General features: G+C 45.3%; 6 protein-coding genes across 6 annotated transcripts; 1 reads left to right on the top strand and 5 right to left on the bottom strand.

Moving 5' to 3' along the window:
- Window positions 1–7,066: 7,066 nt before the first annotated feature.
- Window positions 7,067–13,774, bottom strand: pks1 (polyketide synthase; the record flags this gene model as incomplete). Its single annotated transcript, XM_067645362.1, has 3 exons — window positions 7,067–8,931; window positions 8,985–13,440; window positions 13,488–13,774. 3 exons carry the CDS (start codon window positions 13,772–13,774, stop codon window positions 7,279–7,281), a joined length of 6,396 nt encoding a protein of 2,131 aa, XP_067506910.1. The 3' UTR covers window positions 7,067–7,278.
- Window positions 13,775–15,083: 1,309 nt separating this feature from the next.
- Window positions 15,084–15,597, bottom strand: K441DRAFT_674859 (uncharacterized protein; the record flags this gene model as incomplete). The annotated part of the gene is made up of 3 exons (XM_067650802.1): window positions 15,084–15,147; window positions 15,205–15,401; window positions 15,454–15,597. The coding sequence occupies 3 exons, from the start codon at window positions 15,595–15,597 to the stop codon at window positions 15,084–15,086; spliced, it is 405 nt and encodes a 134-aa protein (XP_067506909.1).
- Window positions 15,598–16,516: 919 nt separating this feature from the next.
- On the bottom strand, window positions 16,517–18,006 carry K441DRAFT_655233 (cercosporin toxin biosynthesis protein). Its single transcript, XM_067647817.1, has one exon. It carries the CDS (start codon window positions 17,803–17,805, stop codon window positions 16,573–16,575), a length of 1,233 nt encoding a protein of 410 aa, XP_067506908.1. The 5' UTR covers window positions 17,806–18,006; the 3' UTR covers window positions 16,517–16,572.
- A 768-nt stretch (window positions 18,007–18,774) lies between these two features.
- On the top strand, window positions 18,775–20,185 carry K441DRAFT_605158 (beta-lactamase/transpeptidase-like protein). Its single transcript, XM_067645361.1, has 4 exons — window positions 18,775–19,000; window positions 19,075–19,183; window positions 19,238–19,831; window positions 19,889–20,185. The coding sequence occupies exons 1-4, from the start codon at window positions 18,798–18,800 to the stop codon at window positions 20,012–20,014; spliced, it is 1,032 nt and encodes a 343-aa protein (XP_067506907.1). The 5' UTR covers window positions 18,775–18,797; the 3' UTR covers window positions 20,015–20,185.
- Window positions 20,186–20,809: 624 nt separating this feature from the next.
- K441DRAFT_674856 (yellowish-green 1-like protein) lies at window positions 20,810–22,265 on the bottom strand (the record flags this gene model as incomplete). The annotated part of the gene is made up of 4 exons (XM_067650801.1): window positions 20,810–21,164; window positions 21,236–21,978; window positions 22,035–22,109; window positions 22,170–22,265. 4 exons carry the CDS (start codon window positions 22,263–22,265, stop codon window positions 20,810–20,812), a joined length of 1,269 nt encoding a protein of 422 aa, XP_067506906.1.
- A 1,099-nt stretch (window positions 22,266–23,364) lies between these two features.
- K441DRAFT_655230 (uncharacterized protein) lies at window positions 23,365–24,968 on the bottom strand. Its single transcript, XM_067647816.1, has 2 exons — window positions 23,478–24,968; window positions 23,365–23,419 (listed from the first exon to the last, which is right to left on the bottom strand). Exons 1-2 carry the CDS (start codon window positions 24,951–24,953, stop codon window positions 23,384–23,386), a joined length of 1,512 nt encoding a protein of 503 aa, XP_067506905.1. The 5' UTR covers window positions 24,954–24,968; the 3' UTR covers window positions 23,365–23,383.
- Between the last annotated feature and the right edge of the window lie 546 nt (window positions 24,969–25,514).

Genomic DNA, 25,514 nt, shown 5'->3' with positions numbered 1-25,514 from the left:
TATCTACAATGCAAAGTCTGTAAGGTTAGATCGTGTATATAGGTGTATCTTAGTCTCTATATACTCCGTTAGGTCGTCATCTATAGCCATCTCTAAGTTAATTCCGTAGCTGTATTTAGTAATTCTTTCCTTCTAGTTAATTTCTATATTGTCGTGTCTTTGTGTATAAGGGTAGGTATAAGGGTAGGTATAAGGGTAGTCGTCAGTTCGAAGGAGTTAAGGTTTAAGGTAAGGGTGTAAAGGTATATACGTGTCCTATCGACAAATCTACAGTTTTTAGATACTATAGACGATTCTTAGTAAAGATACGGTCCTCTAGGCGATCTAACACATCAATAGTTAAGTTAATACGTGGTTTTAAGCTTTAAGGGTCCTCTAGGCAATCTAACGCGTTAACAGTTAAGCTAATGCGTGGTTTTAAGCTTTAAGGATAACGTAGCTCTCTCTAAGTAAAGATACGATTCTCTAGGCGATCTGACGCATTAGCAAGCTAATACGTGGTCTTAAGCTTCGAGGGTAATATAGTTTTCTCCTTTAACTAAAATAGGGCGATAGCTCTGCGATTTAACGCGTTAGCAGTTAAGCTAATACGTAGTTTCGAGCTTTGCTATTGCGTATTTCCTAATCTATACGTCTACTAATTAGTNTTNGTATACTCGCTTTATNAACGTGCACNAATATNACTTGTAGTGGTACGTATNCNGTNTTNAAGTTGGTAGTTGATTGTTTTTATAAGAAAGGGGTTGCTCCAAGGTCAGACAGTTAGTCTCGCTTCGTAGTCTCGTGACTACGTCACGTGATTAACGTTCCGACACTAACTTTATATTACCTTAAGTCTATAATATTTAACCCGTCTCTAACGCTAAGTATATACGTTTTATTATTCTTTAGAAAAAGTCCTAAACTAGGTACTAAAGGAGCTCTTGCTGCACCCGGCCCAAAAAGACCAAAACCAACCAAAAAGAACCCTGAAAAACACCTAGAGAATCCCCCTGAGATGCATGCATCGCAGGGGAGGCACACGTCGACCGACGGTGGCTCGCACTCGCGTGCAACCGCTAGATCCACGCCTAATAACGGCCCTTTATAATAAAGACGGGCGAATACTACACTATAAAGCGGAAATACCTCTATTAAGAAGGCATCTAATAAAATATAAAGCCTATTAGACGCATCTAGTATCCAGAATTGTAGGGGAGTAACTATTAGCTATAATAAACTAATACAGCTAGTAGAATGGCTCCGCCAGTCTAGTAAACCTTAAGCGCCCCTTTAGTAAACCCTTAATTAAATTCTCTAACAGCTAAGTAAAATTAAAAATAAATAAAATCCCCCTTTACTGGCAAACCGTACCTAGGCCGCTGTAGCCGCGCTTTTATAGCATAGGGAATCTATCCCCCTTAAGATAATAACTGGGTATATAATTATAATATAACTAAATATAGAAAAAGCAGAGGGGCTTAGGGGATAATTAGAAATAGGAGTCCTTATAGAGATTTATAAAGAGGTCTATAACGCAGTTATAGTCTAACACCTTAGGAGCGGAGATATTAGAGTTACCCTAAAGGACTAATAGGCAAAGGAATAAGCTATAAGGGTAGGGAATAGGCTAGGAGAACGTATTAGTATAAAAGTGCTCTATAAAGACTACCTAGTTAAAGTCCTAGCGGTTCCTATAAGCCTTAGGGTAAAAAAGGGACGCTAGGCGGACAATATAGTAACTATATAAAAGATAGTAAAATATATAGAACGCCTTATACTAGGCCTTAAGATTACCTAAATTTAATAGCTTTAATAGGAAAATATAAACTAAGTAAATAATAAGAATAATAAGAGGATATAAGGGTCGCTAGAGACTCGCTAAGGAGACGCCAGTTAAACGCATAGCTCCCTTATTATTAGCACATATATACTAGGAATATAAAAACTCCTTATCTAAAAAGGAATAATTATAAATAGCCTTATATATAATATAAGGCTTTATAATTATAGACTACGCCTAAAATAATGCTACCGCTATATATAATAGGGTTATACCTAATCTATATACGCAGCATAGGTATACTATGGCCACTGTATAGGCCCCTACGATATAAGATACTACTTAAATTAAGACTAAATAAAATATGTAAACTGCTACCGAAGCATATATAAGGCGTAGGAGAGAGAAGACTATATTAAATATAGGAGGCGGAAGGTAAGGGCTTAATAGCTATAGAAATAACTGTACGCTAGGTTATATAAATAGAAATAATAGGTAATAAGCTAGGGGGATATAGGTGCCTTCCTAGCGTTTTCTACCTTTAGTACTAGGGGGCTAGGCTAGCTATCCTAAGCCTTAATAGGCCAGAAGCGGCGCCGCGCGACATTACTAAACTGTATAGGGATATAAGGGTCGCAGGGGATATAAGGGAGAGGACGCCCTATAGGAAGACCCCTATAGATAGCTATAGTAAGCTTAAGACCAGGATAATTAAGAATTAGATTTAACGCGGTAAATATATTATTTGCAGCTAACCTATTAAGGGTATATAGCTAGCTAGTAAGAATAGGGGAGGAACCGGAGATAATAATAGATTTAGATATAAAAGCGCTAGTAAAAATATAAGATATAGGAATAAAAAGCTCTATATAAAATAAGTAGTAACTAGGGTATAGATATAAGAGATAGAAGTTTTAAATATTTTAGAGAAAGTAGAAATAGAAGAAGCGAGGAATAAAGAAGAGGCGAAGGACCCTTACTAGGGGTCCGCCACCTATCTATTATATAGTATAACTGCGGTAATACAAACTACCGTCCTGTAAGGCCTTTACTAGACAGTCTAGACCTAGAGAAATACTATATCCTTACTATATAAGAGCCGTACTATAATACCTATATATAATTAATATACTACCCCTAAGGATTCCAGCTTCTATATAAACTAAAAATAGCTATACGCGTATGCTTTATGATTAGTAAGGCTATTAGCCTATCCTTATAGTTATAGTAGGCAGTTAACCTAGATATTATAGTTATAATAATCTAGATATATAGGGGACTGGTATAAATTATTAATATATATAACCTTAGGGTTAAAGGGGTCCTATAAATAGAGAATATTATATTAGTAATAAGTTTGCTAAAAACTAAAGGTATAGAGTTTATCCTACTAGGAGATATAAACCTTTACTACCTATAGTAGGGGGGTATTTATATTACTGCTAATTAATAGGTAAAGTGCCTACTAAGAGCTATAAACACCTAGGGCCTTAAGTTGGCCACTCCCCTAGGAGTAACTATATAGTAATAAGGAACCTCTAGAAGTATAATTAACCTTATATTTATAGACGAAGGCCTATACTAGAGACTTAAAAGGTATAACCCTAAAGAAGAATAGGCACTCGCCTTAAACTATATCCCCATCTAAATATAGCTAGATTTAGATATTAAGGCGTAACTAAGTAGTAAAAGATATATAATAAGGAAGCTTAAGACAAACAGTTTTCTTAATATAGTTAAATAACAACTTTAAGACTTAGAAGAAATCTACCTAATTCTAAATAAGTAAGGCTTATTAGCTACCCTTAAGGAAATTAACTAAAGACTAGAAAGGATCTAGGTAGCGATTAAAAATAGGCTAGAAGAGCACTACCTAGTCTTAAAACCGGGCCCCTACGCGCGATACGCATAGTCCGCATAATACGCGGTTCTTATTACCAGCTAATAATAAGTAAGAAGGAAATATATAAGTAGCTATAACCCTAAAGACGAGAGATAATATAAAGATATAAGAAACCAGTTAAAGAATACCCTAAAGAAAGAAGTAAGGAATAACTGGAGACGGTTTATAAATAAGTATACTTTTAACCTAAGCCTCCCCTATAATAAGGGCCTTTAGGCCATAGCGAAATAGGTAAAAAAAAAGGTAGGGCGCCTAGTAGAAGACCTATACCTACTACCCCTATAAAGAGTAGGGGAATTATAGGCTACTAATAATAATAATAAGAAGGTAAAGATCCTTATAGAAAGGTTCTTCCCCTAACTAGCTTTAGTAGACCTTAATAACATTACGGGTAAAATACCGGTAACTTACCTAAGGGTTAATAGTAATATAATAATAGAGGAAATGGCTAGAACTATTAGCCGCCTTTTAAATAATATAGTACTAGGACTAGATGGGATTTTAAATAAGGCCTTAAAAACCTATAGACCACTTATAGCACCCTAGCTTATAGATATAGCTAGGGCATACTTTACTATAGGCTACTACCTATAACTTAGAAGATTTATAACGACGGTTATTTTACGGAAAGAAGGTAAAGTAGATTACTTAATCCTAGGAAGCTACTGCCCTATTACCTTAGAAAACACTCTTAGCAAGATTTTAGAAAAGGTAATAGCGGACTATATAATAGATATGGCTAAGGAATATAACCTACTATTATAAAGCTAAATAGGGGCAAGAAAGAACCGCTTAATATTATTAGCACTTACGCTACNCGCTACTACTATTAAATCCGCATAGGCGATGCGAAGGGACTTTATAGTATTAATGCTTAGCCTAGATATTAGCGGCGCCTACAATAATATACCCTATAAGCGTCTCCTATACATTTTTAGGGTAAAAGGCTTCTTAGAATAGATTATATAATTTATTTAAGGGTTTATAGGTTAGAAAGAAATATTACTAGTCTTTAGCGGATATTAGAGCCCCCCTATTATAGTTGCAATAGGAATACTATAAGGATTACCCCTCTTACCTATACTCTTCCTTTTCTTTATAAGCAACCTGCTTAACTCCTTTAAGGAAGAGGCGACTTAGGGGATAGGCTTTATTAATAATATAAACCTAATTATATACGGGCTAATAGCCGTAGAGAATTGCAGAACACTAAAGAAAGCTTATAATACCTATATAGAATAGGCAAGACAATATAGAGTCTAATTTTTACTAGAGAAATACTAGCTAATCTACTTTATAAGAAAATGTAACCAATTTATAGATCTTTAGTATATAATTTATATTTAAGGCTTTAGGGGTTAACTAGTTTAGGGCCTAAGAGTATTAGGAGTATGGGTAGATAGTAAGCTCCGGTAAAGCGTATATGCGGCGTAAGTGGCCTATAAGGGCTAAGTATAGTATATTATATTATCTAGGATTGTTAATTCTATATAGGGTTTATACTTCTAGAGGTTACGCCTACTATATATAGCAGTTGTCCGGCTAACCATAATATATAGGTCTAGTATTTAGGCCATTAGAGAAACAAAAAAAGGCCCCCCTAAATTACTCCTTAAACTACTTTAAAAGGTCTAAACGGCCTACCTTTAGAGTATAATAGGCGGATATAAGCGAACGGCTATAGTACTGCTTAAAAAGGAAGCTAATATTCCCCCCCTATAACTATATATTAAAGCCGCTGTAATATAAAGGGCGTAAAATAAATATAACTCTAATGTTATAAAGTATATTAAAATACGCCTAAATAAACTATAGAGGGACCTTAGGGCGCCCTATAGGAGAATAAACTAATAACCCTAAAGTAGGGAAGATATATTAGAGAAATAGGTAAAGAAAGTAGAAGAAGAATAGTGCTGCTTTAAGGCCTAGGCCTATATAGAGGAAAAAGGGAGACGTATAAGAGGCTAGTAAAGATAACAGTAAGAGAGAGAAAGGAGCTAAAGTAGAGTATAAAAGAATGCTAGGAAACTATCTACTATAATATAATACTGGCTAGACTAACGCTAGAGAGGTATATAGGAGTTAAAGGTATAGAGGCTAACTAAGGTAAGAGGAACCTAAGCCGTAGCATAGTTAACGCTATAGGGGGTAAATACTCTAGGGCTTTAAGAAGGCCTAATAAAGGTAAAAAATATAATAGTAATACTTTTAAGAATAGGAATAATAGGACTAAAAGACTGGCTCTACTAGGTAGGTGTTCTAGTAGGTAGCTTAAGATGCGAATATAGCTGGCTAAGACAGACACCAAAATATGTAATACTGTTATGTCCTTTACGCACTAACTAAGAAGTAATATTCTTAGTAGCTAGTATAGAGAACTATAATATACTACTCTTAATATAAAAAGGCCTTAAGGCGGTTACCTAGTGGCTTATTAGCTAAAATATACTAAACTAGTTTTAGGTTATAAAGGAAATAGTAATAGAGGGTAGGGGGGGCGAGTAACGGGCGCCCCCTAATGACTCTACAGTGGTAGAGTAAAGTTTACGATACTAGCGCGTCCGTAGGCTTGTTACGGCAGCAGTAGTTCCTAAGGAGGTTAAAAAGTAAGGTAGTAGAGCACCATAGGTAACTCGTAGGCGCCTTACAGGCGCCTCGTAGGCAAGTCCTAAAAGGCGGGGAGATGGATCACGGGGTTTTCTTAAATAGAGTTTTTTCCCCACATGTATATAAGGAGTAGTCCGCATAGGCCCAATAGGGATCCGAATCGGACGTTAAGCAATGAATAATAACATTACCTTAAGTCTAGAAGAACTCTTAGTTACTATAAAAATATTGGCCCTATTTACTGCCTTTAGCTAAGCTAATAGCAATTTTTTATCCCTCAGATAGAAAATCTTAATTAGTCTATTTAATAATTAGATCTAGTAGAACTCTATACCGCTACTAGGGAGTTTTTCCTGTTAATATTACTTTCCCCCTGTGTGTACAGAGTACTCTACGTGGGCCACTAGGATCTGCATTAGATATTAAATAATAAATGAATAATAATAATAATAACAATATTTTTAATAACAATATTTTTATATAAATTTATAGTCTTAGTATTTGATACGCTATATATTTTATTTATATATAATAGCTAGTATAGTTATTAAATTATAGGTGGTATAAAATGGTGGGAAAAGCGTGCACGAGCCGGCCCATACTTCTATCAGGGGAAGCTCACCTCTTCCCTCTTCGCGGCTCATGTAAAGCTAAAAGCTTGTGGCGTTTATGCAGGGCACTATGCGAGGCATTCTTCTCTTTTCCGAATACAGAGCCCACTTCTGCTACAATCAACACACAATCATAAAATTCCTCTAGCCTTCACTGCATTATAAGAAGCGGAGTTCGAAGAAGCCCAGATTCTATTTTAGTGATACTTAGATACAATAAGGAAAGGTCCAACCGTCTATGTGCTCTCCCAAAAAGCATGACATCCAGTACATAAGAACTCCAACGTTCCCCACCGGAACATCTGTGAAAAATGACTTAACTGCTATACAAAACACAAATGAAAGAAGAACGTCTAAACAAGAATGAGATGGAAGCCATATAATCATAAGCCAATCTATGCCATAGCGCTCTCAATGAACCGGCTGAGCTCACGTGCCTTGTCGCCCTCCATCATGGTGAAGTGGTTAGCGTTCTGCATGCTCTTGATCACCACTTGACCGGTTCCAACTAGCTGATCCCACCCGTTTGGACCAAGGTCCGTGCGGTTATTCAGCAGCCACTTCATCTCTCTAGGATCATCCGCGCGCATTTCGGGTTTCGGGCTATTGGGATCTTTGCAGACACCATCCTGTGCCCAAATAATGTGCGTCTTGGGAGCTGGGCCCTGGAACGGCACCGCCTTGTAAGTATCAAGGGCATCGATGAAGGCGAGGAAGTGCGGCAGTAGCCATGACGGCGGTGGCGCATCACCTTGGCCAAAGAGACCGACACTGTTGAAGAAGTCGTAGAGGCGAGGAGGTAGCTTCTCGAGCCCAATTGGGAAAGGCGTGTCGAGAAGGATCAGACGCTCTACCTTTTCGCCGGCCTTGACAAGCTGCTGTGCGGCGTCATAGGCGCAGATACCACCAGCTGACCAGCCTCCAAGATAGTACGGGCCGTGTGGTTGACGGCGTCGGATCTCATCGAGGTATGGCGCAGTGAGATCAGCAAGACCACACCTCATGTCTTGTGGGTTCCTCATGTATGGGCAGTTAAGACCAAAGACCGCAACATCAGGGGCAATGCGCGGGAGAGGCGCATAGGAAGTCGAAGAGCCGGATCCGTCAGGGAACAGAAAGAGCTGCTTGGTGCTGGTTTTTGAGCCTTGAAGGAGGATCGAAGATGCTCGGGGAAGGGTCACTGGGATGGCCTTTGGTTTCAGAGGGATTGATAACTCCTTAACCTGAACTGCTGCGGCTTCAGGGGTTAACGTAATGACTGGCTTAGATTTAATGCCGAGAGCAGCTTCGATTGCATCAAGACAGTTGTTGTTGGCGAAGAGGTCTGACGGAAGCTCCATCTCTAGCTCCTCTCGAAGCCTTCCCAAAACGTTCAGGGACAGAAGAGAGTCCATGCCGAGCTCACCAAGGTCCAGAGAGCCTGTTATCTCATGTTCCTTGACACCAATCTCTTCGGAGAGGACCCTGCGGATCGAGTCAATCACACCCATATCATCGTCTTCAATGGAAGTCTGACTTCCAGAAGAGCTCTCGTTGTCTGGGGCTATTTCCGACTCTGTCTCCGGGGTTGACGGGTAGGTAGAGGAGGATACGCTAGATATGATCTGAACTCCTGGGGATCCGCCGGGCAGGAATGCGAGCAGATCCTTGACAGTAGGACAGTCGTTAAATAGGGAACCTTCAACTTCAAGATCCAGTTCTTCTCGGATTCTTCCAGAGATATTCAGAGACAAGAGAGAGTCGACACCGAAGTCCGCAAAGGCGGCGCTGGGGACCAACTCGGACACTTGAAGACCAACCTCCTCCGCAATGATAGCAAGAGCCTTGTCGGCAATGCTCGGCCCGGTTGGCTTTGGAGCAGAAACGACAGGTCGGGCGACGGTCTGATACGCTTTCTTGCTCTCGAGTTTCGCAGAGAGAGCTGCAGCAGGAACTGGGACAGATTTCGGAATTGCTTTGGGAGCTGCGGCCTTAGGCGCAAGTACTGCCTTGGAAACACCAGCTCCAGGAAGGAGGTGGTCGAGAACCCGTCGTGGAACGCCCTGGAACTTTGGAAAAGTTAGTATAATCGAGTCGTAACATGCAAATAAAGTGAGCTTACTTTAACCCCTCCATAAACAGCAACAATAGCATCACCATCGAAGATGTAAACATCTCCAGCGTGCATAGTTCCGCCAATATTCTGCATCCTCACGTAGGTCTGGTAGGTCTTCTCTGCCGACAGTCTAGTGGCTACTCGCATTGAATCCCAGCCATGGTTGACGAATACTTGAGTCTTGGAGTCAACAGCATCATTGGCATTCATCGTAAAACCAGTTACCTGACCAAGACTGTCAATCCAGTAAGGGCTGAGATAGAACTTGCCATTGGTTGAATCTTTCTGGAAATTGACCCGGGTAGAGGTTTCAAGATCCTCACTGTTCAGAATGATCTCTTCCATACCCTTGTACTGCTGGCCATAGTCTACGAGAGCACCAAATAACTTGTAGGCCATCCCGCGCTTGATCTTGTGAGTCTGACCATCATCAACACCATTGTGCAGAGCGTTGATGCGGGATCTGATTAAGTAAGAGTTGCGCTTCCAATCGGCCAACCAGGCATCGTTATCGCCTAGTTTGACTGTGCAGTTGGCGTGATCAATAGTCTTCTTGCCTTCGGTGTTTACGCTATAAATTTGAACGGCAATCTTCTTGTCAGCCCAGTCAGCAATGGCTGAGGCACGGAAGAGCTGCTTCTCCCCGGTAGCAATCAGAGGATTTTTGACAACCATATCTGCAACGTCCATGCCAGTAGCGTTAGGCTTGGTCTTGCTGTTGGTGATTAAGTAGTCGCCAAGGGTCAGAGCGATATCGGCATAAAGTGAAGAGGGGCAAAGCGGCGTCCCGTTGACCTTGTGCCCTTGAATTGCACTAACAAGGCTGGGTTCCTGGACATCTGACTCCATGATCACAGAAGGTTTAGTGGCATCAAGATTGTGCTCAATCATCTTTTGCATCGATGAAGTGGAGAGCTTGGATTCGACAGGCGGTGCAGACAAAGCGGCCACGGGAGCTGGAACATCTCCCTTCGTAAGGCAGAAGTCGTTGTTATACTGGATCCAGTAGGTCTTAGCATCCCAGTTATAAGCTGGAAGCTCTAGAACTCTATGAGATCCCTTGAAGTCGCGGTGATATTCATTCCAGTTTATTTCGATCCCAGCCAGGTGCAGTCCGGAAAGGCTGCTGGCGAGGGTTTCGAAGGCATCCTTGTTCCGCTGGAGTGATGGGAGAGCGGTTGCCTCAGTACCAATGATAGCTTTCACCATCCCCGAGCAGACTGGGTGAGAGCCAAGCTCGACCCACAGAGTCTTCTCCGTAACAGTCTTGTTGTCAAGGGCTGCGTTCAAGCCAGAGACAAAATCGACAGTTTCACGACAGGCGCGGCTTAGATAGAGATGGTTCAGAACGCCCTCACCCTCAACTACTTCAGCAAGCAAAGGGGATATGAATGGAACTGAGGGTTTGGCGAACCGGATGTGTTGTGCCACAGCTTCGAAGTCGGACAGGATCGCCTCCACTTGTGTAGAATGGAAAGCATATGGAACCTTAAGCTTCGTGCACTTGAACTTAGCAGCAGCAAGCTCCTCAGAGAGTGAGTCAATTACTGCGTTTGACGCGCTAAGCGCAAGATTGTTAGGGCCGTTAATGCAAGCAACTTCACAGGCTTTCCCAACCAAATACGTGCCAACCTGGGCGAGGGAGGTGTTCACGGCTAACATGGAGTGAGTCCCCATAGTACACCCCGCGACAAGGAGCTGAGCTCTTTTCCCAGTCAAGTAAATCGTGTCGCTAGCAGATAGCACGCCTGCGGCATTGAGTGCTGCGTATTCCCCAAGACTGTGGCCGATGACTGCACTTGGTGTAACACCCCAAGAAGCCCAGAGCCTCGTCAGAGCCATTTGCATACAGGCGGTGCTAAGTTGTGCGACGACTGGACTGATATTCTCAATGTCGGTGACGCTTCCATCAATGAGCGGCTGAATGCTAGGGAAACCGTGGCTTTGACCAATTCTGTCGAACCGCTGGATGTCGTTTCGGAACTGAACAAAGTTCTCAAATAGTTGTTTACCCATACCGGATTGCAGGACGCCTTGACCAGTGAAAGCGAAGGCAATGTTAGGTAACTTGGCAGGGACTGGCTTCAAATCCTGTCGAAGAGCAGAATCCTTCAGCTTCTGGCTAATCGCCTGAATAGTAGCGCCGTTGACGGTGACCCGGTGGTTATGATGCATCCGTCGTGCTGTGGTAGTATAGGATAGTGCAGGCAGAGAAGTTTCTGGCTTTTCTTCAAGGAACTTTGCCACTGACTCAAGGTTCTTCTTGAGGGAGGCGATGGACCTCCCGGAGACTGCGACCATGTGAGTGGATCTGGGGTCTTTGGCATCGACAGAATAGGCTAAAGGCGCGTCTTCCATAAGCAGAGCAGTATTGCCACCAGCTGCGCTAAAGTTGTTCATGAATACCGTGCGCTTTCCATTCTCCGGGCGGATCCATTCCGTTGGCTTCCGTGCAATATGAACGTTTCTTGCTCCAAGATCCGGGAAGCTATGGTTAATCTTTGTCTTGATTCCGCAGTGCGGTGGAATCTCATTCTTTTTCATCATCATCAAAACCTTGATGAGCGAGGCAACTCCGGATGCGGACTCTGCGTGGCCAATACAGGCTTTGGCAGAACCCAGATGAAGTGACTGTGTCGGGCGCTTTCCTTCTTGAGGGGCAAAAACTTGGAGCACTGAACCCATCTCAACTGCGTCGCCGGCTTGGGTCCCTGTCCCGTGCATCTCGATATAGCTGACGTCAAGCGGGTCCACATTCGCAGCGTTTAACATCTTGTCGAAGATAAAAGCCTGAGCACCAACATGCGGCCGAGTCATAGACTCTGCTTCCGCTGAGTGGTTAGTATAAGCACCCAGAATAACACCGTATATCGGGTCACAATCCGCCTCAGCATCTTCTAGCCTCTTCAAAATAACTGTGCCAACAGCATCAGCCCTGCAGTAGCCGTTTGCAGCATCATCGAAGGTGTTACAATTCCCGGTAGTTGAGAGGAAATGCCCTCGGTCAAGTCCAGCAAAGTTGTCCGGATTAGTCATGACATTTGTTCCGCCAGCAATAGCAGTGTCACAGTCGCCCCTCCAGAGAGAGTTGCAAGCAGTGTGGATGGCAGCAAAGCTCGAGGAGCACGCGGTATCAACGCTGAAGCTTGGGCCACTGAATTTGAAGTGATAGTTGATACGTCCGGGGGTGAAAGCTCTGTTTCCGCCTGGGATGAAGTACGTATCGACATTCTGCCCACTGTTGACTTCTCGCCAATCATCACTAGTCATTCCATAGAAGATACCAACACGGTCGCGTTGAGTGGAAGATGTCCTGTTAGGTACGAAACCGGCCATTTCGAATGCTTCGTAAGCGGTTGTGATGGCAAGACGCTGGCCAGGGTCCGCATTTGCCGCCTCTCGTGGAGACATGTTAAAGAACCTAGCATCGAAGAGGCCAGGCTCCTCAATAAAACAACCATGCCGAACACGGCTAGTGTTCTTCTTCTTCCCGGTCGGGTCCCAGTGCGCATCCACATCGAATCTATCCTTTGGGATTTCTCGATGCACATCCAAACCCTTGTGAAGGATGTCCCAAAATTTTTCGGTACTTGCAGCATCTGGGAATCTTCCGGAGAAACCAACAATCGCAATCTTAGATTGTTTCGGTCGGGCAGTGTCAGGAACCGTGTTGGGATCTGCGTAATCTGAGTCGATTTTGACACCAGTGAATCCATTGTGTGAAAGTGCTGCTGCAAGGCTCTGAGACCCATTTGCGATGAAGGGTGAAATTGTGCACCGCAAAATGCCAGCATTTTTAAGCGTGTCTGCGGTTCCTTGAAGTAGCTTGTCCCACCGGATAGGCTCCATCAAGATTTCTTTAAGGACAGTTCGTAGAAGAGAGCCATAGTCGGACGCAGAGATAATCTGGCCTGTTACGTCGGAGAATACGGGAATCCTTGGCTTGTAAGAGCTTAAGATATCTTTTGAGCTTGTTGCCAGGATCGAATCCACATCGGCCTCAGTGTAAAGATGAGAAGTGTGATATGGTGCAAAAACAGAAACCTTTACAGGCTTCGACTCGGAGAAAGGAGACACCTTCATCAATTGATCCAAGACCGAAGGGGGACCGCTAATGGTAACATTATTTGGTGTGATAGTGCTGACATATGGCCGAGAAGCATGAGGAATGCCATTGTCCTCCTCAAAGGACTCAAGAGCTACAGCAGCGCGCTGGGCCTGAACAGCAACAATCATTGACCATGACTGGGAAGCCTTGGATTGTCGTTCAATGTCATCTCGAACTTGGGTGGTTCGAAGTCCAGTTCGGAAAGCAATCAGAATGGCTTCAATAGCTGCGGGAAAGAGCTCTGCCCAGGTCTGAGATGTGCTGATGGCGGCAGAAGAAAGAAGGCCAGTGCAAATGCCAACGATATGGCTTTGAGACGGCGAAGGATAGGTTTGTGATCCTTGGCCATAGTGGCTAGTCTGTGATTAGCCACAATCTTAACATAAGTCTTTAAGATTTACCTAATAAAACAAGCAAGCTGATTCAAAGTATGAAATGCGCTCTCAATGGCTGGGTTCCGTGGCGAGTCACCGCATCGGGCAAGGAGATCCAAAAGGGAAGTAAAGCGAGGGAATTGGTCTTGGAACGCAACAGGTAGGCGTCCTACTTCGACCCGCAGAGCATAATACACTCTCTCGAAAAACGTGCTCAGGATGCCGTTGTGCTTAATCGAGAGCAGACGGCGGAGAGAGGCATGGAAAGGAGTTGTCTGATCTCCAAAGAGGAGGACTTGGGTGGTCTTGTCCATTGTAGCGAGAGTATGACAAGTGTTTGGAGATAGACCGTTGGGCTGGATAATCTAGAACAGGTTGAATGAAGACCCTATATAGCGGAAGGTGGTAGATGGCAGAGGTACAGCATTCCCGGTGCTTTCTCGCTCAGGCTGTGCTGCCCAGACCCGCCCAGCCAAATAGAGATCCATGTGTAGTCGGATACTTCCCACACCGGATCTGTGATTAGGATTGTTCGTGATAACCCGGAAACCGAACGTCGTGTACATATTCGGCGGTCAAAATCAGTCTTTCAGCGTAAACAACAATAAGCTTGCCCTAGCGTGGCCCCAGCCCCGCTAAAGGCACAGATTCTGATCTCCGCCGGTATTGGATTGAATATGCCAAGGTGTCATTGTCCTGAGGCGTGTACGGTACACCGACTAGGAGCTGCGCATGCGGGTTTTCCGGATTTGGATACGCTGCAAGGCTAAACATTGCCGCCACAGAATTCTGAAACTGCAGTGGTTCGTGCGTGGAACAACGGAATAATAACTCTAACATTCTTCAGCTTCACATGGAGTCGCTGTACGATTCTTCGGTTCCGAGGGGAAGGAGACTTTTGCTTCGGTTACCGACGGCCAGGGCAAAGGTCGTGAGACGCACACAGCGTTCAGCGCCCAGAATAGACTAAGTTTGTGCATAGCAAGTTCGCATCTTGACCGCGTGGGATCCTAAAATAATTTCTAGAAAGGAAACACGTGTGAGCTTTGGTATCCAATTCGCCAGGACAGTGGCTTCCTCAAAGTGGTTAGATTACGACCTCGAAGGATCCCAGCAAGTTATTCCATGAAGTTTCCAGAACAACTTAATCGTCCTGGAACGTGATGCAGGGAGTACCCACAACGCAGGTACATATGATTTCTATACAAATCACAGCACTAGAACACAGGAGACTAAATAGCATACGATATCATTTTCTGCCAAATATATTGCTTTAATTAAAATCAATAGTAGATTCATTGACCTGTATTTACACGGAACGGCTTTTTTCATGCGTATGGGGGTATATCGAAGCGTAATATTCAAGCTGATAGTTTTGGAGTATTGAACTACAAAATCCCCCATCGAGAATCTAGCGCGCTTCTCTAGGATATGCGCTCGAGGACGCAAAGCTTCACAGAGTACTAAGAAAGTTATGATTAAACGAATTGAAAAGTTTGAAGACTTCAATTATAGCAATTTGTAGTGTCTGGAAATTTCAACAATGCCCGCCCCTAGCCCCAAACCCCCAAACCTCCAACCTCTATCAAAGCTAGAAATCCACCCTCTACCAGTTGACCTCCTTTATACAACATAATCGACCACCTTTCCATCACGAACATGATCTTCAATCCATCCAATTGTCATCCTAGTTGCATGTTAAATTCTATATAGAACCCCTCGAAAAATTTTATGATGAACTTACTTAGACCTCTTTGTATCCGCAAACTTCTCATGGTCCGGGATGCAATAGGCAATGTACAAAGGATCCGCCTTCATCCTAATGAAGTTCTCGACATCAGGAAAAACGGCAGTGACAATGCAGTCGTAGTCGGCAACGTTGGAGAATTGCGGATCGAATAATTTGGCCATCTCAGCGCGAGTAGCAGATGTGTTGTGAGACTTTAATATTAATTAATGTTTTATAGCGAGCCTCTTACGGATGGGAAGTTACCATGGAGAACCTAATCATGCCATACTTGGCCATCAGACCCATGACTAGCGGGCCGTGGATCTCGCTCATGTACTTGTGATATTCCTCCTCGCTCATCTCGGGTTTGCGGTATGCGGTGACAGTCCAGCACAGAAGTGGCGCCATTTTGGTGGATATTCAATGAATATACGAGTTCCGGCGCAGAAGATTGCAAAAGGTGTAGATGTTCAAGTCTCTAAGGTAGTGGCGATGGCGGGAGGAATATATTTAAGTAAAATCTGTCCAGTGCCGCTGTGTGGTTACAGAAATAGCCCGATTGAAATATCTTTCGACCAAAGGGAGGTTGCTCTCGGTGAAACATTGCTTCTATGACTAGCTCTCATATTCCAGGAGAGGTTGTGACCGCTCTTTGCGTTAACTGCCCGAATAACATTACAAGAAGATTATTTTCGGGTACCGAGTAGGAAGGCAGTGTAAGAAGATTTCCTCTCATAGAAGCAAAGTTAATGAGTTGAAACACTTGGCGATGAAAGACTGACGTGTCGGATTGAAGGGAGTGAATCATAGGAGAGTAAAAGCAAATATTTTTAACACGGCGAGTTGATATTCTTAGTATCACGATAGAAGATCAGGTATCCCAGCCCGGCGGCAGGGGCAGTGTCAAGCAAGAGCATGTACCAAGCCTTGGCATTCTCTCGAATCTCAATCTCCGTCTAGTGCCATCCTTAGCATCTTTTGACTACTTTCCGTGAGTCCAGTTGCACGCGCAAATGCTTTGGGGAGTTATTCAAAGCCATCCCTTAACCCGTTGGCGTCCACGGAGTAAGTGGTCCGTGCAGAACACGGAATCTAAACTACGCGAAAAGTTGATTGCGTTGATTTAATTGGCTAATTCTTATCGATAACGCGTGGACGAATTTCAGCGGATTAAGGGATAATCGCTCTAATGCTTGCTAGCATTTTAAGGCTTTCACACAGCGTTTAGGCATTCACGAAGCCCATGGTGATTCAAAAAATATATTCCTTTCAGATAATTACATTCTGAACCTCAAACAGTTTGGCTCTAAATGCATGAGTATAGAGAAAAGAACTAGCGCACTCCCAGAAGCCGATCCCATCCTCCCAAGTAGCCACGTTAATCTAAAAGTCCAGCAACTCACAATCATCGAACCATCGCTGTCCGAACATCTTCTTGCCACCGAAATAACTCCTCTCGATAGATTTCTTCGCGTACATTCTCATCATAGCCTCATACTGACCAATGCTTCTTGCAGAGATCCCCTCCGCAGCCAAAGCTCCGGACAAAGTAGCAGCATCCATAATGGCAGTGACAGCACCAACACCGCCACTAGGTGACATAACGTGGACCGCATCTCCGAGCAAAGTAACCCGGGGTGAAGGCTCCCAGACGGGGATGTTGGGCTTCGCGGAAGAGATTCGGAGAGTCGAGGACTGTCTGATATCCTGGTTCTTAAACAGCGCGCGAATTGACTCGTCCCACTCCTCAGTTAGCTTGAGAGAGAGCTTAGCGGACTGCTCGCCATTCAAAGATAGGAGTTCTTCAGTTGATGCGCCGAAAACGTCAGATCGGGAGATGAGGACCCAGTAGATATAATCCTGAGGGAGCTTATGCCTTAGCTCGTTCTGCTGGAATCGCACTGGCTCGAGGAGGCAAGTCAATGGCGTCTCGTCGATATCGAGGGTTTGCGTCATGGGAGTCTTATCGAGGATTAAGGTCATCCACTTTGCGGCCTTAGAAGGGTACACGTTCATCAACTCCTCGGTCAGGGGAGTCTTGCCATATATGCATCGACCGTTGGTGTCAACGGGCTTGTGATCCGGGAGGAATTGCTTGCGAACTGGCGAGCGGACACCGTCAGCGCCCACGAGAAGGATTCCTTGCTCCGAAGAACCGTCTGCAAAATGTGCGATCACTCCTTCTTCAATGACCTCATACCGAATCAAGGTCTTGCCAAAGGAAATATCCTCTTCAAGTCCACGGAAAAGCAAATTTCTTAGAACAGTTCGGTCAGCCAAGTACGGGATAGTACCGCCGCGAGCCCCAGGCCCAGCACGACTAGCAATGATTCCGCCATCGAGAGCGTTGATGTTTGTTTCGCCGAATTTAGACTCCGCGCAACTGTGCTCGAAGTAATCCCACATCTCCGCAGTAAGAACTGCCTTCAAGGCTTGTGCACCCTCATGGTTGATCTTAATCCTGTACCCTTGAGCACGGAAGTTCGAAGATGGGTCACGCTCGAAGACATGAAAAGGAATGTGAGCTTTCTTGAGGCCTTGGGCAAGAGAGAGGCCACCCAACCCGGCGCCGATGATGAGAACACGAGGGGGCAGTTGTGAAATAGAGGGCGACATTGCGGCAAAAGTTGACGAGAGGGGGAGAAATGTCGAGGTAGGTTTCTGTTTAGAGATACCTGAAAGGAACTGCGATTTATTTCAAAGGAGACTCTTGATTTCTTGGACATTATCTTTTCAGGTTGATGCGAGCCTTTAGTAGCAGGGCGGGGTGTTATCATGGGATGACCGGGCATTAACACACAATACACTATATTGAGAAATGTTAAGAATTCCCCGAAATGCCAACCTAGCTGGATGAAAACACGATTTCCGAATATTGTAGAGCGGATTATGAACTTCTGGTCAGGCCATTCTTCGCTTATCGGTAACCGAAATCGATCAGTTAGATCACTATCTCAGAGTATCTGAACTGTTTCACTAAAATCAGCAGCCTGGAATGTAAGCACCGGCCATCCTCAACTTATAGTCCCCGAAAATGCAGGGGATGGCTTGGCATAAATATTGCTAAAGAGCTTCCCTCGGTCAGTGCAGCAGAGAATTTTCATAAATTCTACATCATTATACCATCGCCATTCCTTATTTTCGATAGACTAATATTCTGCTTTCTTCCCCAAAGGCATTAGTACAAAGCAAGATGGGTTCGATGCCGACCATGACACTGGCGGAGGAACTGGATAGCATTTTGGAGAAGTTCACAGCTATCATTCCCAATCATTTGCGAGGAGCAGCTTTCTCGGCTGTTGACAAAAATGGTATCTCGCTATTTCGTTATTGAATCTGGTGGCAAGTGTAATCTTCCAAACCGTTCCATTCTAACCTTATAGTAGGCGAGATTATATACGCCAAGGCGATGGGCAGCCGCTCTATCAATCTTACTAAGACAGCTTCTCTTGGACTTGATTCAACGATGTGGGTTGGTTCAATTACTAAGTTGCAAACCTGCATGCTAAGACAGCTTCTCTTGGACTTGATTCAACGATGTGGGTTGGTTCAATTACTAAGTTGCAAACCTGCATGCTAAGACAGCTTCTCTTGGACTTGATTCAACGATGTGGGTTGGTTCAATTACTAAGTTGCAAACCTGCATGGCATGCATGATTGCAATTGAGCAAGGACTTTTCACTTTGGATACCAACGTCCGAGAGATAGTTCCAGAGCTGGCAGAGATCGAACTGCTCGTCGGATTCGAGGAGTCGGAGAAGATTCCTCGCGTCCCAATCACCAAACCTGTTTCGAGCCCTATTACTCTCCGGTATGTATGATTCCTCCATTAACGATTTTAGCGATGGCCACTCTGGAATTACAATAGCTCAGACCTACGCATAGGCAACTCTTAACCCACACAAGCGGCATGATCTATGATTACGGACACGACGGACTCAAGGAATGGTCTGCATACCACGGCATCACTGAAAACACGTTCAGCGGCTCTCTAGTACGCTAGACATCTTGGTACCGAACCTAAGATCTGATACACTAACCGTAATAGACTGGCTATAAGAAGCCCCTCATCTACGAGCCAGGCCAAGGCTGGGCCTACAGTCCAGGAATGGACTGGGCAGGCCGCCTGATCGAAGTTACCAGTGGCTTATCACTCGAAGAGTACATGAAGCAAAACATCTGGCAAAGGCTAGGTATGGAATCCACGACATTCCGCCCAGATCTCCGTCCAGACTTCCCGGCTCGTCGCATGGCTATGGCAGCGCGGAACCGCGCTACAGGCGAGATCAGTGCTGGCGTTGTCCCACAAGAGGCCCAGGGTAAGTATGCTAAGGACTGCTGCGGTGGCGTCGGGCTTTACAGCACGATCGAGGACTGCACGAAAGTCCTACAGGCGTTAATTACCAAAGACAAGAAGATAATGAGCGCTGAGAGCTTCGACATACTTGTAACGCCACAGCTGCCGACGAATGAGTACTTCTTGGAAGTGATCCGGGGCGTTGGGCAGGGCCATCTAGGACAGACGTGGCCAAAGGGGGCGGAGGGCACTTTCGGTTTTGGGTCGTCGATTGCGGGTGAGGATTTCCCCGGCAGAAGGATGAAGGGGTCGTGCAATTGGTCGGGAATGCCAGGAACCCACTGCGTAAGTTTTTTCCGTCATCGAGAATTCTGACGCATTGGCTGACTCCATGTAATATAGTGGCTTGACTGTAAGACCGGCATTGGCGGAATGCTGACGACGCAGATCCTCCCGCCGGGAGACCCAATGGTTACAGAATTGTTGCTGGAGCTCGAGAAGGCATTGTATAAGCATTTGCGTGGTTAGTGTTCACACTTCTCAGACCTCCGAGAAAGCAGAACTTGAGATAATAAATGCGGTCTGCGAATGGAGAGCATTTCTTCCTTAGCTTTGCAGGTGTTGCATTAGAAGGGCGTGGTGTAGAATCAATTTTCTAATACTGTTGCGCAGCTTCTGCAGTCCCAGCCTCTCCTTTAGTAACTGGAGCAGATAGTTTTCTGGAGAAACACAATATGGCAGCCTCTCTGGCGAGGCATTCATCTCGGCCTATATTTCGCCGCTCTAGTCCTTATATGAGATGCTCGATTCGCCACTCTCTGTACGGGTAGTCCTTGTTGTGAAGCGTGAATAAGTAAAAGTATAGCGTTATAGAATAAACATCACTTTCAATTATACGCGAACTTTCCAAAATCCGGATGCTTAGATTCGGGGACCCAAGAGAACTACGGGAATCGTAACAATGCTTTTAGCTTTTTACTTCGCGAGAGTACTTTAATCAAAGTTAGACCCCTCGCATATTCAACACATGGCTTCAGGAATAATCTTATTTACCTTGTGAACTGATACGTTCATATGCTTCATTCATCCATTCCAACAATTTGCACCATAGGGTGCTGTTAAAACATAATATATCACAACTTCGTCCGTATGTTACCGCTCCTGTGCTTACCCATTATATCTACTTTTCACGCCCATGGGTTAGAAATACTGTCGTAGTGTTTGAATAACAATACTCCATTCTCCAGGATACGTAATATATGAACAATCTTAATAAGTCGCACCAAATCTCCCACTCCATCTTCGTCCGGCAATGCCTAGACTCTAATGTACACCATTGACGCCGTTAACACCGTTAACACCATTCAGCAGCTTCTGCTTCGGACCCACAGTTGCAAACAAATCCTTGACCCATTCCAAAATAAATTTCCTAGCATGTGGCTCACCCATATGCTTCGAGCCCTGGAAAAACCGCGCGTCCTTGACACTCCCGTACTGCAGCGGCAACATGCAATCTTCAATAGGGAACAGCTCATCCAGCATGCCGTTGATGAGAAGGAGCTTGGTGGATGGCATATCGAGGATACCGTTTTCGAGGAGGGAGAAGCGTTCACGGGAGTCGATCTTCATTTTCTCGACATTCGAGTAGCCGAACTTGATAGCAAGGACTTGGGTTAAGCTATGAATTTTTAGCACGAGTCCCATGCTCTCAGTTTTTAAAATCTAGAGTGCAGGAAGGGGGTGACTTACTCAAACGGATACTCCATATGGCTGGCAATCTCTAACCATTCCGGATCAAACATGTGATGGCATCCGCCTCCCTGCGCAACCACACCGAGCAAGCGGTCCTTGTGCGTGTGTGCAATCCGCATGGCATAGTACCCGCCGCAGCTGACGCCCCACGCAATGAGCTTTCCCTTCTGGACCCATGGCTGCTGCTCTACCCAGTCCAAAACGGAGCTCCATAGGCGTTCAGCACTGGTGGGGTCATTGGGATCCGCAGGGCAGTCACCCGTACCGGGGATCTCGACAGCCATTGAGGCCCAGCCGTTGGCAATGTGATGGCTGGAGGGCATGGTATGCTCTGTCCGGTAGCCATCAAGGCCATAGATCTGAAGCACGGTTGGAAATGAATCGCCTGGTTTGGCGTTCGGGGGCAGGCGGACGGTGACCGGAATGGATGTGTACATTTCTTTGGTGCCGGGTTTAGCGTGGTAGTGCGGAATCAGGTGCTCCACGAGCGGAGCGTCAAGGTACTTGGAGCCTTTGAAGAAGGCGACCTTCTGGCGCTCCCAAGCGATATGCTGGCGCGGAGATATTGGGCAGGGTTGGCGGGCGGTGCGGTAGACGCAGGCAGCGCGGAGATAGAGCTCACATGCTTTCTTGGTATCCCCGCTCTTCTCTGCTTCAGCGGCCAGACGCTCGAGGTTCTCAGCAACGGGAAAGAATGGCTCGGAATAGACTTCAAAGTCATATGGAGGATAGATGTTATTCTATATTGCTGTAAGAAACAGACATATAAGATATTTCATATATCATAAGGCCTGACCTTGGCAAAATGATCAAAGACTTCTTCGAAGTCTTCTACTTTACCCTCCATAAATGGGTAGATACCGAGGGTGGCCTATCAGGCAGCAGGAGGTATTAGCAATTGATCACGAATAGAAATTGTAGCTTTAATTACCCTCTTCTTCCACTTAATCCCCCACAGAGCACTGATAGATTCATGATGAGCACCCTGTTTAGGGGTAGGCTCGCCGACGAAGTATGGTGGAGGCATAGTGTCGAGGTTCTGGGAATAATCTAATGCACAGGTGTGGTTGCATACTGGAATTCTTATGTCTCATACTTATAAAGGCTTCTGCTTCCAATTGTCGGGGTTTGAAAATTGCCTGCAAGCTTGTTGGTATAATTTAAGGTCAAAGCTTCTGGCTCAGCCTTCACGATGTTCGGCTCAGATTCATCGTCATCCTGACAATTCGGTTTCCGAGAGCACCCAAATTTGGAACAAGGGGTTTTCATGCATCCTACATGCAATAGAATCCCGGGTATACACATTGTTCAGTTCCATTGATCTGGTTCAAAGCGATTAGGGTCACCGAGTTGCTGTGGATTCCGTTGTGCATCAGTAGCCGTCGTTCCGACCGTCTCGTCATGTGGGAGCTCGCTCAAGCAAGCCTTTCTTCAAAGATGGAACAGTTCCGCTCATTATAGAGCGAATGATGTAAAGTATGCGTCGGAACTTATAGATGGGTTTGAAGCTCAAGGTGGAGTTGTGGTTCGCGGTTGGTGTTTCCGGAATCGAAATCAGATCGACTCATCATGCGTGGAATTCTAAATCGTGGCACGTTTCTCGATGTCCATCCTCCACATAAAACCTTAATCATTAATAAATCAAGTACAAAGTCTCGTACGACTGCACAGCTTTGACGCCTTGAAGGAAGAATTTTAAATGTCTTTTATGAGGTCAGTGAAGGGACCCACCCGGAGCTTCGGCCAAGCCCACGCGCATACTTGATCCCGATCCCTGTCAATCTACAATAGTTAACCAATGGTGGTCTAGAATTCCCGACCAACCCTCAATTTCGGGTTTTATTATTGATGGGGGTTGGTGCCTGGGGACTGCGCAACCCCCTCAATCGGCCTGCGGGGTCGCATCTCCGATCCAGTCAGGGTTGTTGACAAATCTCAGAACTCGACACAAATAAATTGCAAATGGGAGCACTATTGAGTAAGATTCGTCTTTAAACTATAAAAACCCTAAATTTGCCTCACACCTCATGCTTCATGCTAAAATCCGCAAAGCAACGCGACGAATTTATTGCCTCGCATGCTGGTCCAGGAATACTCGTAGATATGTATCTCGATGCACACATAGCAGCGTCCTCACGCCCTCCATCATTTCTTAGCACCACTTTTCTGCCATGCGAACTCCTGCCAAATTGTCAATACCTATTTTCGAAGGGGCATGGCATCAAACTTAGGAACTTACCAGCTTCTTAGCCGACCCGCTCTCAATGATAACATTGACAACAACCGGCACAGAGGCATTAAATCCTTCCTCCGTCACCTTTTCCAGCTCCTCAGGCGTGCGCACCAGGTATCCCTTTCCCCCACACATCTCCGCCATCTTCTCATATCCGACCTCCCAGCCAAGGCTGGTGCTGCGCAGTCCGCCCTTCTCGCCCTGTCGAGTTTTCTCCTGCAACTTCAACCACTCATCTGAGTCTTCACTGTCTCCATGNTAAATGCCGCCGTTGTTAACTACGAACATCAGGATATCCATGTTGTACCGTGCCATCGTCTCAACCTCCGGCATGGAAAAGCCAAATGCCGAGTCGCCTTCCAAGCACACGACTTTCTTAGAGCAATTGGAGGGCCCCGTACGCGCTTCAGGATCAGGGTAGTTATACGCAGCATGTGCTGCTATAGCGTAGCCTAATCCGACTCCCATAGTCGCATGTGTTCCAGCGTCCATGCGAAGGCGAGGGTGCTCAACAGGGAAGGCACTGCGAGAGATATCCATTGTATTAGCACCTTCAGAGATATAGACGACGTTGCCATTCTCCGGCGGGGACAGTCTATGCAGAGTAGTCTTGATGATGTCGAAGATTTGATGGTATCCCATCGGCGATTTTACAATCTTCGTAGTCTTCGCGGCATTCGCCTCGTTTTTGGCCTTACTAGCCTGAATAGATTCGATGTAAGCAGTAGAAGTATCATATCGCCAGTCTTGGAGCGCAGCAGTAAGTTGTGGAACGACAACATTGATATCACCCACAATGCCCAGTTCAGCGTCTCCGTTATTTTTCCCAATCTCCTCGGCGGATATGTCGACTTGGATCAATTTCACTCCCGAGTTCCATTTCGGCTCGTCTCCGAAATGAAGAATCCAGTTAAGTCGTGCCCCAAGAATCAAGACAACATCAGCTCCCTTTAGAGCAGTAGAGCGTGCCGATGACGTATTTGATGGATGAGAGTCAGGGAGCACGCCCTTGCCCATTGGCGTAGGTAGGAATGGAATGTTAGTTTGATCAACCAGTTGACGGATTGAAGTTTCTGCTTGGGCATAAGCCGCGCCCTTTCCAACGACAACAAGTGGTGCCTTTGCAGAGCGCAGGAGTTGCGCAATGGCGGACAGCTTTGTTGGATCTGGCCCAGCTCGCGGTGCAGCTGGCACGACCGTGGCCATCACTGTTTCCTCCATGCCCCTGCCTTGAATAACATCTGCTGGAAGATCCACGAAGCCAGTTCCTGCGCGGCCATACCAGGAAGATCGGTAGGCATGTGTAAGTGATTGAGAGATTGAGTCCAGGTTTGGTCTAATGGCAATCTTTGTATGCGGGGCAAGAAGGGAAATTGCGTCGAGTTCCTGGAAAGCTCCTTTTGTCACAAGATGCGTTTCGCATGACCCAGCAAGAAGGAGCATTGGGAATGCATTGATGGACGAGTTGCCTATTCCTGCCATAGCATGAAGTACTCCTGGCCCACCAACAACCAAACAGACACCTGGTCTACCTGTGAGGTACCCATATGCTGTCGCAGCATAACTTGCGGCCTGTTCATTGCGAAATGCGATGAATCTTATGCCTAGAGCAATAGCTTCTTCTGCAATCTGAACGACCGGTATGCCGACTAGACCGAATATAACTTTGATACCGAGTTGCCGCAGCGCTCGCGCTATTAGAGCAGCGCCTGTTGGTCGCAAGGTAGTAGTTTCTGCTGCCATTCTGGAAAGTCGTGAAAATTAGGATCAAGTTAGAAAAGTGCTTTCTGCGGCGAGTTCCTAGAATTTGATGTCAGACACTGAAAGCTGCTGAAACATTAGCTGCAAGACCGCAACCATTAGTTCTTTGTCTCCGGTGCGCATTCCCATTATCCTGGTATTGGCAAACGGCCCGAGGAAGTGGATTATGGATTCGGGAACCGTAGGGATGTATTTTGGTAAGTGGTGAGGCTGCAGCTCAGCCACAATCCGCACATCACTTCGGAATCCGAGACTATCCTCGATCGGTCGGGTCTAAACGTA

This window comes from Cenococcum geophilum (assembly GCF_001692895.1).
Source record: "Cenococcum geophilum 1.58 unplaced genomic scaffold K441scaffold_9, whole genome shotgun sequence".
NCBI lineage: Eukaryota > Fungi > Ascomycota > Dothideomycetes > Gloniales > Gloniaceae > Cenococcum > Cenococcum geophilum.
The sequence above is the reverse complement of the archived record's forward strand: the minus strand, read 5'-3'. Positions and strand labels throughout refer to the sequence as shown.

Excerpts from the sequence above, each read along its gene's own strand:
- K441DRAFT_655233 (XM_067647817.1), bottom strand. The coding sequence starts at position 17,805 with ATGTCGCCCTCTATTTCACAACTGCCCCCTCGTGTTCTCATCATCGGC.
- K441DRAFT_605158 (XM_067645361.1), top strand. The coding sequence starts at position 18,798 with ATGTGGGTTGGTTCAATTACTAAGTTGCAAACCTGCATGGCATGCATG. Across the intron at positions 19,001-19,074 it reads TCGAGCCCTATTACTCTCCG|GCAACTCTTAACCCACACAA; the intron begins GTATGTATGATT and ends ACCTACGCATAG. Across the intron at positions 19,184-19,237 it reads ACACGTTCAGCGGCTCTCTA|ACTGGCTATAAGAAGCCCCT; the intron begins GTACGCTAGACA and ends TAACCGTAATAG.